Source organism: Cyprinodon variegatus, unplaced genomic scaffold (genome assembly GCF_000732505.1).
Source record: "Cyprinodon variegatus isolate N-32 unplaced genomic scaffold, C_variegatus-1.0 Scaffold159, whole genome shotgun sequence".
Lineage (NCBI taxonomy): Eukaryota > Metazoa > Chordata > Actinopteri > Cyprinodontiformes > Cyprinodontidae > Cyprinodon > Cyprinodon variegatus.
In genome coordinates this window covers 1119183-1132469 of record NW_015150612.1, presented here as the reverse complement: position 1 = coordinate 1132469, position 13287 = coordinate 1119183, and the positions used below count along the sequence as shown (strand labels likewise).

The following is a 13287-nucleotide window of genomic DNA, read 5'->3' as shown; positions in this document are numbered from 1 at the left end:
TTTAGCTAGCAAATGAGTGTTGCATTATATGACTCATCCAATTACACTAGTTTCCTCTAGATGTGGATGGCGCCAATGGTCTGCATTGGATGGAGCACATGATGGGAAATAAATACTTATAAACTTTAAACAAGAGTAACGAGTAACGTTAGGTTTAAAAATGTAAGGAATAGAAAGTACAGATACTAGTGTGAAAATGTAATGAGTAGAAGTCCGAAGTAGGAAGAAAAAGAAGTAATGGAGTTAAGTATAGATACCTAAAAAGTCTACTTAAGTACAGAAACCAAGTATTTGTACTTATTTACTTGACACCTCTGGTCCTCACTACGATGGAAGAACGAGTATGGGTGTGTGTGTGTGTACTTCTGTATTTGGTTTCATTGTTACACAGCCTTGATATAATATCTGTTATAAAATGTTAAGAACACAGGAAGAATAGCTACTGCTTTGACTCAGTAGCTAATGGGGAAATAAATAAACAATAAACAAACTTGCATTTAAATAAAACATAATTATTGTAATATAATACAAGAATTCTCCAATTCACACTAACAAACCTTTGTCTGGAAATAGACATATAAGGTTGGGTTCCCAGCAAAATAAACGTATATTTTGTAAGGTGGTGCAGATGTGGACCTATGGCACGTGAAGACAGCAGCGATTATTCATGTTGACAGCTGCAGGAGTTGATAGGGTGACGTATTCCCACTTGCGAAACTTGAAAAAAACTTTCTCACAGTTCCAAACTTTGTAAAGTTAACAATAAACACTTAATATAAAAACCCAAGTGCTAGCCGACTAACATAATAAACGCTGAGAAAAGCTCGTTTCGCTCTGAGAGCGTCGATTAATCGGCGGTTATGTATGAGTTCCGGGTTTTATTTTGAAAAGCAGATCCGGAAGTAGTATCTTTACATCCAGCTTAGCGGTTTTTGTCCTAAAAGCAGGGCGAAGGAGTGATTTGCTTTATCTGCTTTTCCTTTTTTTTTTTTTTTTTTTTTTCTGTCGCAGTGTCTTTGAAACGGTTGTTTTTCTTCACCGGTAAATGAGTAAAAGTATCCGTTCCCGCGTCTTCATGAGTTGCTTTTGTTTGGAGGAAGTTTGCTGTAACTTTTCCTTTGCTCTGATTCCCACCGATGGACCGACGGGATTTTATCTTTATCATTTTTTGGGAAGAAGCACAAGTAGACCACATGGATTATAATGACCGTTATTAGCCAAAATGGTAAGCCATTAGATTTACACAGAAATAAAATACTCATATGTGAATATATATTTAAGCTTTTTTTTTTTATACCAAAGTTAATAACCGTTTGACAAGTTTTGCTAAATTAAAGTTACCTCGATGCTAACTGTCATAAACGAGCTCTATATGGGGAAATTAAAGCGTTATTAGCTCCTTATTTTGGCTAATTTTACAAAAGTGATTTAATACTTTTAATATGAACATTTTTAACAAATTTAAGTTGCCTACTTTTTAAAAAATCTTCAGGATTTATTTCATACTGCGAGTTTAAATTAGCGCCATGATTCAAAAGCTAACTCTGCTATAAAAGCTTTTTTTTTAGTTAATATATTTCCTGAATGTATATCTAAAGTATCTGTAAGTTTAACCTTAAAGGTTTAAATCTTTTTAATGCTATGTGATAAAGTGACCATCTTTAGAGGAATCCTCTAGCTGAACCTAAAGCTGTATTAGTGTTTTCTGTTTGATCAGTGATTTAAAGACTCTTTATCTTAGCTCAGTCTGTTTCAAACCAGCAGTTTTCCTTTATTACAGCATTAACTGTCACCGTTGATGATAAGCTTTTGGTTTCTTACAACACCTCACCTACAGAACATGTCCTGTCATGCTGCCCATCTTTAGGAGGGCGTGTTGGGCTTGTTTCTGAAGGTACAATTAGCTTTAATTTACTTACCCAGTGATGAAGGGGTGCTTTCAACCTCTATGATATCTGGTATGAAGGTTAAAAAAAAGCTGCAGAATATTTTAGGTCTTTTTAAAGAGGTGTCACACAAAGGGGGCCCAGATTTCCCTCACCTTTGGCTCCAGACTTACAGAGACAGTTAATGTCTACTTTTCCCTGACTTACAGGAAGACCAAATACATTAAAACACAATAACAGGAGCATTCCAAAACAAAGAAATTTGTTTTCCAAGTTTCAAGACGTTTCGCTTCCCATCCAGGAAGCTTTTTCATTTCAAAATGTCAGGAATAGCGTTGAGTTGGAGGTTTTATACAATAGCCCAATGATGCTACAGTATATAAGCATCAAACTCAGCATTATTCCTACCGTTTTGAATTGAACAAGCTTCCTGGATGGGAAGCGAAGCATCTTCAAACTTAGGAACAAAGTCCAGTGGATTGATTTTAATTTTCCTTTTTTTGGAATGCCTATAACCTGGATGACTGGGAAGCTTCACCATCACAATAACAAGAGCACACTTTTTTAAATAAACAGTTATTAAATTACAGTATACATGCTACATATGATGTTTGTTAAGCAGCAAACTGCAGGCTAGGAGCTGAAGCAGTGTGTTTAATTAACGATCTTTTGTCATCATATAAAACTTGTTTTATATGAACACATACTTACTACATGCTGTGTAGTAAGTATGGGTTCATAAGTTGCAGTTTTATGGCTGATTTAAAGGCCTGACATGCATTTTTCATTAGCTGTCCTTCCATTTTCCACCTTGCTTATCCCAAGGGGTGCTGGTGCCTAGCTGTCTACGGGCGAGAGGCGGGTTACACCCTGGACAGGTCGCCAGTCCATCGTAGGAAAACACAGAGACAAACAGGACCTAAACCCTAAGAAGAAGCCATTAGAGAAGCCAATGAACCTAACAGTCATGTTTTTGGACTGTGGGAGGAAGCCGGAGTACCCAGAGAGAACCCATGCATTCTCAGAGAGAACATGCAAACTCCATGCAGAAAGTTCCCGGGCCAGGAATCAAACCCAGAACCTTCCTTGTTGCAAGGCAGCAGTGCCACCCACTGTTCCACTGAGCAATGGGTAGTGGGTCGTTAATTGTCAAATTGTAAATAAGAATTGAATTAGCTAAATGGAAACACAGCAATTTTGAAAAAAAACTTTTTTCAATAAAAAGTTTTTACGCTTCAGTGAGGGTTTTTTTCCACCTCATATCAAAATTCGTATATTTCGCAAAACTGCAATGGAAACAACTTTCATTGTGTTTGCTACGTCATGAAAACATCGTAATTCAATTAGCATTTTCCTAATTAGCAGAATATCAACATAGTTTTACGCACGTTTGTAATGGAAATACTGGTGCTGTCTTCTGTTTTAAGATCGCAAGAGATCTTCAATATTTCAATGTTATCTTTAAAGAATATAATCAATACCGGTGAAACAATAAAAACTTCTCCAGCAACTGCAGTCAAATATGAATCAAAGTTTAGCGCATTCAAAGTCGCTGATTTTCAGACCATTGCAGAGGTATATAGGATTGGTTTCATATCTAAATATCAGTTCATCCTTATCTCCCAGAATTAAGGAAATTAAGCCTTATTGGTCAGCTGATGAATCGGACAGATATTGTCCGAATCGAAATAAGCACTTGAAAAGTTTAGAAAAGCGGTAGGTATTACTGTATATTATTATTTCCCTTATGAATAAAATTATATAATGCATTTTAGTTTTTAAACATTTTGTTCAAACATAAAATTGCATTTAATTTACTTGATTTATGTTGTCTTGATTAAGGATATCATACAGTGTGGACCAACCCATGCATATTTGCAACAATTTCTACCAGCTATCATACAGCTGGTTTATTTCTTAGTTTTTCAGCGATTGGCACTACATGATGTGTGAACGTAAACAGTCCAAACATAGCCGAAATCAATGGTCACAAATCACTCTACACCGTAATTACAGACAGGCTGGGATCCTTTTTCCTGCTGCTCAGGAAACAAAACTTCTGCGTTCCTGTTTAATACAAACAAGTGTTACAAAAAAAGAAAAGAAGTATGTCAGTTTGAGAGATGCATTGTCATCTCCAGGTCTGGAGTTTTTAGGGCAGCATTCCAGTGCAGACACATGCATTTAATTTAGGTCAAACTGAACAAAAGCATCATTTTTTTCCCAACCATTTTTTGCTGTCTCTCCCGACCCTCCTCTCTTCCTAATGTGTAGGAATGCAGCTCATAGAGTTATGATGATGTTGAGCGTTGCTGTGGAATTTTACCATGTGTCTGTCTTTTCCAGATCCTCTCAGCTCGCTAATGTGCAACGTGTCCTAATAGTTTGGTTCCAGTGAGAGGGGCCGCTGTGCATAAGCATGCAGCGGTTGCGTTGATGTTGACTCAGAATATGAGTCATAGCGGATCCAGATCTGAACTGCTTCACGTCCAAGAACATTTGTTATCGCTTTATTTACTACAGATAGATGAGGCAGTTCATTCCATCCTATTTATTTATGTAGTGGTTGAACCTCCTATATTCCATCGTCCTTCTTACATCCGAAGGTAGATTATCGGTTGTCTCTGATTCTTTATGTTCGCTTTGGGATTTATCTAGATTTTTATCGGTTAAAACTCCACATTTGTTTCTAGGGGTTCAGATTAGAGTGTGTAACACCGTGACCGAGGTTGTAAATTAACATGCGCATAAAATACCAACAGTGGTAGTTGTAAATCAAGTTTGGTCCCCCTGTGAAATAAAACTGGCTGAGACATGCATGTCCCAGCATGTGTGGAAAAGGAATTTGGATATGACAAAACCAAATCCGCGTCACTTCACAGAGACGAGAAAATAGAAGTGCACTTACAGATCTGGTGAACAAGAGAAAACATGAAACAAGTGGTTTTTTTTTACTTCAAATCTTTGGTATGGCAGTATTTTATTTGGTAATGTCCTTATTTTTTTGTGGGGTGAGCTTATGGTAGAAATGTAAAGCTGGAATTTTGTTGCTGATGTTAATGTTTTCTGTAAAGCTGTGTTTTAATGGTGACAATTTATTTAATATAAGTTACAGCGACAAGATTGAGTAAAACAGCGTTTTAATAACATTTTAAGACAAAGCAAATTTTTCTTTTAAACAGCCTTTTCATTATTTTTGCTTTTATTAGTGTTTTTCTGTGTTTTAATACAGAATGTAAAACATAAATCATTACCTTAAAGTCGTAGGGACGTCATATTTAAATTGAAATAATTCTAGCTTAAATATGTATATAAATGTACTCTTTATCAGACCATATTGTCCCAGAAACTAGAAAATTTGTATAAAAAAAAAAAATCCTGTTCTAAAATCTGTGGGGGTTCTTTTTGTTATCTTATGCAGGCTAGTTGATTTTATGTCAGCTTGTACACCTAAATTCAGCCAATCATATATTACATTAGGTCCCAGTGTTCAGGGATGGACGTCTGTGTCTTCGGCAGGCGTAGAGCTAACAGAACTGGCAGCGTTGCGAGGCAAGGGCTCAAACATGTACTGCTGTAAGCCTTCTACACCAAACCAAGCTTCTGCCGCCCTGGCGTCCTGTTCCACAACAACTTTGTCCCCGCTTTCGTCCTCTAAATAAATAATCTATGATGGAGGAGACTCATCCACGACCTCTGACATAAAACTCTCCTCTTGCATGTTTCCTCTGTCCATAGCGTTCCTTGACAGTGTAGTTTTTAAGTCACCAATTTAGTGATACTTGGTCCCAATGGAATTTCCCATTGGGAACCTACTAGCACTAAGAGGTTTCTGAGGCACCGGCTACAACCAAACTTGCTTGCGAACCTTCCGCCTCAACAACAACCCTGCTCCCTTGATAAACAACCAATCACATTCACTTTATCCACTTGTGTAAAGTCGGGCACCACTTGGGAAATTTCGGAAATGCAACGGTTGGAACAGCCGCTTCCCTACAAATGTAACTAATAGATCTTTTTTTTTAATTCTGCAATGCTTCCAAATCATGTTTCATTAAACAAACTTGTTGTTATCTGCTCAAAGTCTCGCTCTCTCCCACCCTCTTGTAGCTTCCATGAACCCATGTTGTAGAGATTGTTTAAAAGAGCTTCTTGCAGCTCACTGTTTCCTCTGAATTCAATTTTAAACACCTCATAGATGCAAACTCTTATGAAGGAGTATTAGGGCCAGGCTAGAGATTTTCTTTCATCTATTTCGAGAATAAAGTTGTAAAATAACGAGAGTAAAGTCGTAATATTATGAAAAAAAAGTCAGAACGAGAACAGTTATAAAATGATGAGAATAAAGTTGTAACATTATGAGAATAAAGTAATAAAATTATGAGAATAAAGTCGTAAAATTACGAGAAACAAATTGTATTTTATGACAACTCTTACAAGAAGCACTTTCTTCACTAAAATGAGGAATGTGGAGCATTATGTGAAGTTATAATTTGGCTCTGGTTTGAAAAATAAGGAGATCTTTTAGAACGCCAGCATCAAATTGGGCAGAATGTCAAAGTGGACTCAGGTTGACCGTGAGATGCTGGTCAGAGCTCGAACCTTACTTTCTGAAACGGGTTTTAAGATTACTTCATTCTCGTAATATTGCAACTTTATACTCGTATTCTTACGGATTTGTTCTCAAAATAAAGAATAAAAAATAATCTCTAGCGTGGCCCTAATACTCTGTTATAGAACAGAGTATTAGAAGTCCTAGAAGTATCCTAGTATAGCAGCAAAGAAGCTTGGCTTACTGATCAAAAACACATTTTTAAGTAACCAGTCTGTCACTGATAAAAGCTGGTTGAGCTGAAAGTTGTTGAGCTCGACGCTGATGCTTGAGAATTCTGGTGCATCCCAGATAGGGATCAGAAAAGCTCAGGATTTGCTTTAATAACACATACACAAATAAGTGAGAAAGGAGCAATGTTTGATGCCTTAAACTTGAAGTTTTTTTAATTGTTTACAAACCTAATGTTCTCCTTCAGCTTTACTTCCAAGAAGCTCGGTTGGAAATTCCTGATTGTGGAATCTTTTTGAACATTATCTCCCTGACTCAGATTGGAGCCCATACTTTCCAGTCCTTTGAACAGCGGCTTTGTTCAGCTGCAGGACTTTGTTGCATCACTGGCATTTCATATTTAGCCAGCAGTGAGGTTTTCGATGACAGCGGCGCAGAATTCCCCTCAGGCTGATGGAGGGTTTGGACAGCTCAGGCCACAAACCAGCTGCAGAAAGTTCTTCTAATCTTGCTCCTTGTCGCCATCTTTCTTTTTTAGATGTATTTTTTTGCAGCTGGTTCCCTTAAATCCTGGTTTTAACTTTTAAATCCATGTGACCCTGAAATGTGATGTGTGGGTTTACGTTTCTAAAGCACTGAGTAATTTTTCTTTCTTATTTTTTAGATTGTTTACATAATGAAGCAGGAAGATGTGACGTTTGGCTGATACCTGAAGACACCTAAAGGCTATAAATCTATTCGTTATTAATGTCTGGACAAAACAACACCTGATCAAGTGGATCTTCCCCTCCCTGTTTGTTAAAAAGCCCTTCATGTGTTCACTAATGGTCAACTGGGGGTGAGCTGACTTTCTCCCTCCCAACATGCTGGCTCTGAGAGTGGAGCAGGCCAGGCGGGAGCTGGCTGAAGCTGATCACCTGCCAAAAGAGGCCACCCCTGTTCGGCAGGGCTGGCAGTCAGGGAGGCCGGTCTTGCACAATTGTATAAACATTAAGGAGAAGATCTCCCAGTGGGAGATTCGGAGTCAGCAGAGCGGCAGCCAGGACCCTGGAGTCAGAGCACATCCACCCATCATATCCAGAACCCTGTCAGGTGACCTGCTGGGCTATGGCTGTTCTAACAAAAGCTTGGGAGTCGGGATTCAGGCTAAAGACAGCCGCTCAAGAGCAAAGAGTACTGAACTGGATTTTAGGGAATCTCCGTCGCAGGTTGGGCACAGTGTTGCCGGTCGAAAGTCTGAACCATTGAGGAACTTTTCCGCTCCGTTTTCAGCCACATCCCCTGGAAAAAACATAACACAACATTTAGCATCTTCTAAATTAGAAGTGGACACCATTTCTTCAGCCGATCCGGTCTTCTCAACCATCACAGATCCCAAAGATGATCGTATTCCAGACGTCTTAATAGTCTCCAAGCCTCTACCTCCATCAGCCGGCGATCAGGAAGACAACATGCCTGCTGGAAACTTCTACACTTCTCGGGGGTTCTGGCGGAAGCTGGAAGGGGACAGACTGCTCTGGGAGAGCGGCAGGAGCAGTGTAGGTGAAACCCCGCCCCCTCCCAAACCTCAGCGGACATTCCAGTATCGTGGAACCACCATCAACAACAACAAGATGAACCATGCGGTGCAGTGGGACGGCAGATCCTCTCATAACGACAACCGCTCTACAGTGAGGAGCAGGAGGGTCGTAAAGCCGCCGAACTTCCCACCCCCGCCATGTCCTGTTATACAGATCGAAGGGCTATCAAGGCATAAAAAGAGCAGGTAAGGCCAAAAAGCTCATTACAGGTAATGGTTAGTTACTTTAAAAAATTGTTTTATTTATAACTTAATAAGAAGAAAGCTTAACCAGGCAGCATACTGGTTTTACTATTTAAGTAATACAATCGTTTCCACTATATAATCATAAAAGGCATTTAACTTATTATTGATTTTTCGTAGTTCATTTATTATTCATTATAAATAATTGCTCTCAAAAGATGGATTATTTTCACTATTCCTATTGTTAATCTGGATTCTAATTGTCCAGGTTTTCTATCACAAATACCTCCTAAAGAAAGGTTAAAAAGTGGTTAAAAAAGTATTCGACCTACATCCCTTTTAAAAATGTCTGACTTGCATAATAAATGTAGAAAAAGTTCCAGCTATAAAGTCTTTATTACCACTTAAGATCCTGTTAAAACCTACATAAACGCATCTCTGTTCAACCTCTTTTTGTGAGCACTTTGCTTTAATGTTTGACAACAAAAAGATTACAAGACATCATTAGTTTTCAGTTAGTTGTGCAGGTAGTGGGTTTGGACCACAGCATTTACTAAATCTCACTGGTTTCCCTATTTTCTACTGGGATTTGATATAATAACATATACAGCTCATGGTTCTAACTTCTGGGTCAAATTAAAGGTTGGATATGTTTCCATTTTGAGCCCCTGAGGCCATGTGCCTTAAGCTTGATAAGTTGTATAATTTCTGAGATGTATTTTAAATAAGAAAAGATGTAGTTCTTTATTTTGAGCTCTCATGTTGGCTGTGTTTGCTAAAATGTTACGACATCAGAGTATCCCCCACTTCTTTAGGACGGTTCTTTAGGACTGTTTAAAAGCAGACTAATAAGCTGTAATCAATTTGTCATCAACTGGATATCAGACATTTTTTTAAAATGTTAAAAACGCAGATTGTTGTGTTTAGTTAAAAACTGGGTTATTTCTTCAAACCAGGAAGTGTAGGGCCAGGTTAGGGATTTATTTTACATTTTGAGAATAAAGTCGGAACATTACGAGAATAAAGTTGTAATATTGCCGGAATAAAGTCGTAACATAACGAGAATAAAGTCATCATACAACAACCCGTTTCAGAAAGAAAGCTTTGAGCTCCGACCAGCATTTGAGGGTCAACCAGCACCACCAAACAGCAACCTTTATTCTCGTAATTTTATGACTAATCTCGTGACTTTTTTCTTGTAATGTTACGACTTTTTTTGCATAATTTTATGACTTTATTCTCATAATTTTACGACTTTATTCTCATAATTGTACAACTTTATTCTCATAATTTTATGACTTTATACTCGTAATTTTACGACTTTATTCTCGTAATTTTACAACTTTATTCTCAAAATAGAAGAAAAAAAAAAATCTCACGCCTGGCCCTAATACTCCGTTGTACAGAAGAGAGCATTTTACACAAAGCGTGATTTTTATTCCTCCTCCTCGATTGACGTCATCCATGGAAGGATGCTAACATTAGCCCGCCAAGCTATCGCCAGGATTTCCCCAATCAGAGACTCACCTAGACGCAGATGTTCATATGTACATTGCTGCTTGTGAAACTTTTAACTTAATGTGTAAAAACCATAACTCCATGATAAACACACCATGGCTTACTGCTGATGCTGCTAATGCTGCAGCCACATGAACACACAAACAAATGAATTTCATGTGCATACAGTAACCTAACAAGGAAAGTAAATAATAATTTTTTCTTTTTTTTCTGCAAATGATTCATTTTTTATTTAAAGCTATAGTGTGTAACTTTTAGCGACATCTAGCGGTCAGACTGCAGCAACATGAACATTTCCCCCCCCCACCGCTTCTCCCCCCCAACAGTACAGCGAGCGTAATGGGACAAAATGTCTTCAACGACGTCCGCATCACCTACCTTCTCAAGTGATGAGGTTTGTTTACATAGATAATTTTACAGATAGTATTTCATTAGTCTGTGTAGGGTATAGATTTCATGTAGACTTAAGATAATAAATATACCCGTTATTTTTTCTACATCGTTGTGACGTTTTGGCGATCTCGCAATCGCTAGTTTGTTGGCTCTGTGCTGCCGTAGCGCAAAGATGTCTGCCTCCATGGCTGCGAGACCCGCTCCTATGTAATTATAAATAACGAATTCTAAGGCAACGCAAATATTAAGGTTAAGAGGCTGAGCTCGTAGATGATGATAAATAACATTGTTATGTATAATATATTACATTTCTGACTGTATATCCCTGTAATTATTACACACTGTAGCTTTAAAGACAATTTCAGAAGGATTTTTTTATGTAAAATACCCGATTATGGCTCCGTTAAGAAGGTAACAAAATTGTAACTTGCTAACCTTAAGCTGCTAAAGACTGAAAACTGTTGTCTACTTTGAAGCTTCTTGTATTTAAACTGAATCTTGGTTCTTTAAAAGGACGGTTTCAGATTAATCCAACTGTTTTTTTATATTGGCGAAAAGAAAAATAATTTATAGGTTTTTTTCAAAGAAATTGCTAAAATCTTGATAGTTTTTTAATTTTTATTTTGTATCATCGTATTGTTCCAGCCCGAAACAAGCATGGCGTTAGTGTTATTCATGGTTCACTGAGCATATGCTGTTATTAAATGCATGCTTCCTTTTTTTGTGGCTGCAGGGCTGTTTGGGAGAGGTTGTATTGTCAGATTTTAATTACTGTCTGGGGTCAAAATCTGCTTGGTAGTTCTCTTTTCTTTTGTCTAGATGTGGCCTCATTCGTCAGCACTAGTGGGTCCAGATCATTATCTTTATTCACATGAACAGATCACAAAAGGCCCCGCAGAACTACATTAGCTATGTAGTTAATAAAGATGTATATTTATATCCATCTTCTTTACTGTAAAGCACCAGTAGAACATTAGCAAAGATACATTAAAAAGGATAAAATTAAGTATTCTCCTTTTTCTTTCCTTAAACTAGTAATGAACTCCATTTTCATGGTTGATACAAGCTTACTGCTTCAAATGAAGCCAGTATCTCCTTCCATTTTTGTGCATCAGAAAACGCATCCACCAGGAGACAATATTGCATCACATTTAGGCAAAATTTAGAAATAGTTTCTGCAATTAACCAAACTATCACCACACTGCGTTACAGAAGCATGTAAAATAAGAGATTGGGACATTTTTCTTTGTTAACCTCAATGCTCTGTCATTTTATGCCTTGAATATTAAACGTTGTCTCTCACGTTTTGCATCACAAAGGAACTTTTTCTTGGAGGCCTGAAATTATAGAAACACACCGGTCAGGGTTTTACTGATTCAGATTAATGTCAGCATCTGACCGTTTCCTTTTCTTTCTCTCTTTCTGTCTTGAGAATTTTAACACAAAAGAAAAACTTTATGTTGCAGAAGATTTTACTTTTTAGTGCATGTCTGTAACCTTTATAACAATTTTATTAAACTTAGAAAACTGTTAAAAGTTGCTTAGATAAAAAGAAATGTAACATCTTGAATTCAATTTGTAAAACAAAAAAGTGATTTATTTTTTTCTTACTATATTACCTTCCAATAACTGATCGAATTCAATCATGTGAAATTTGGGATATTGGTTTGTGGTTTTTACATATATAAAGTACAGGCCAAAAGTTTGGACACTCGTTTTCATTCATTCCCTTTTCTTTATTTTCATGACTATGAATACTGAAGATTCACACTGAAGGCATCAAAAATATCAAAAAACACATGTGGAATTATATACTTAACAAAAAAGTGTGAAACAATTTAAAATATGTCTTATATTCGAGGTTCTTCAAAGTAGCCACCTATTGCATTGATTACTTCTTTACACACTCTTAGCATTCTCTTGATGAACTTCCAGAGGTAATTACCTGAAATGGTCTTCTAACAGTCATGAAGGAGTTTCCCGCACTTGCTGGCCCTTTTGCCTTCACTCTGTGGTCCAGCTCACCCCAAACCATCTCCATTGGGGTCAGGTCATCTGACGCAGCACCCTATCACTATTCCTCTTGGACAAATAGCCCTTACACAGCCTGGAGGTGTGTTTGGGGTCATTGTCCTGTAGAAAAATAAATGAAGGTCCAACTAAACGGCAAAATCAGATGGAATAGCATGCCGCTGCAAGATGCTATGGTAGCCATGCTCAGTATGCCCTCAATTTGAACAAATCTCCAACAGTGTCATCAGCAAAGCACCCGCACACCATCACACCTCCTCCTCCATGCTTCATGGTGGGAACCCGGCATGTAGAGTCCATCTTTTCCCCTTTTCTGCGTCGCACAAAGACAAGATGGTTGGAACCAAAGATCTCAAATTTGGACTCATCAGAACAAAGCACTTTTTTCCCACTGGTCTAAGTCTCTTCTGCTTGTTGCCTGTCCTTAGCAGTGGTTCCCTAGCAGCTATTTTACCATGAAGGCCTAATTCACACAGTCTCCTCTTAACACATGTTCTAGAGATGTGTTTGCTGCTAGAACTCTGTTTGGCATTGACCTGGTCTCTAATCTTAACTGCTGTTAACCCGCGATATCTGAGGCTCGTGACTCCGATGAACTTATCCTCCGCAGCAGAGGTGACTTTTGGTCTTCCTTTCCTCGGGTGGTCCTCATATGAGCCAGTTTCTTTGTAGCGCTTGATGGTTTTTGCGACTGCGCTTGGGGACACTTTTAAAATTTATACTAGGGATGCACGATATAGGGATTTTGGCCGATATCCGATATGCCGATATTTTAAAACTCATGTAGCCGATAACGGATACCGATGTTAAAGCTGGACAAAAATAAAAAAAAATTGAAAATAGCAGTTTTGTTATCCATTTCTGACACAAATAATATACGGTACTATATATATTTTCATATGCTGATATCAAAT

At 37.8% G+C, this 13287-nt stretch overlaps 1 protein-coding gene across 1 annotated transcript in view; it reads left to right on the top strand.

Moving 5' to 3' along the window:
• Positions 1 to 962: 962 nt before the first annotated feature.
• dennd2c (DENN/MADD domain containing 2C) overlaps positions 963 to 13287 on the top strand; it is a 33792-nt gene continuing 21467 nt past the window's right edge. The window contains exons 1-2 of the mRNA XM_015377827.1: positions 963 to 1225; positions 7334 to 8434. Coding sequence (XP_015233313.1) covers positions 7533 to 8434 — 902 coding nt within the window. The 5' untranslated portion in view covers positions 963 to 1225; positions 7334 to 7532. The remainder of the gene's footprint in view (positions 1226 to 7333; positions 8435 to 13287) is intronic.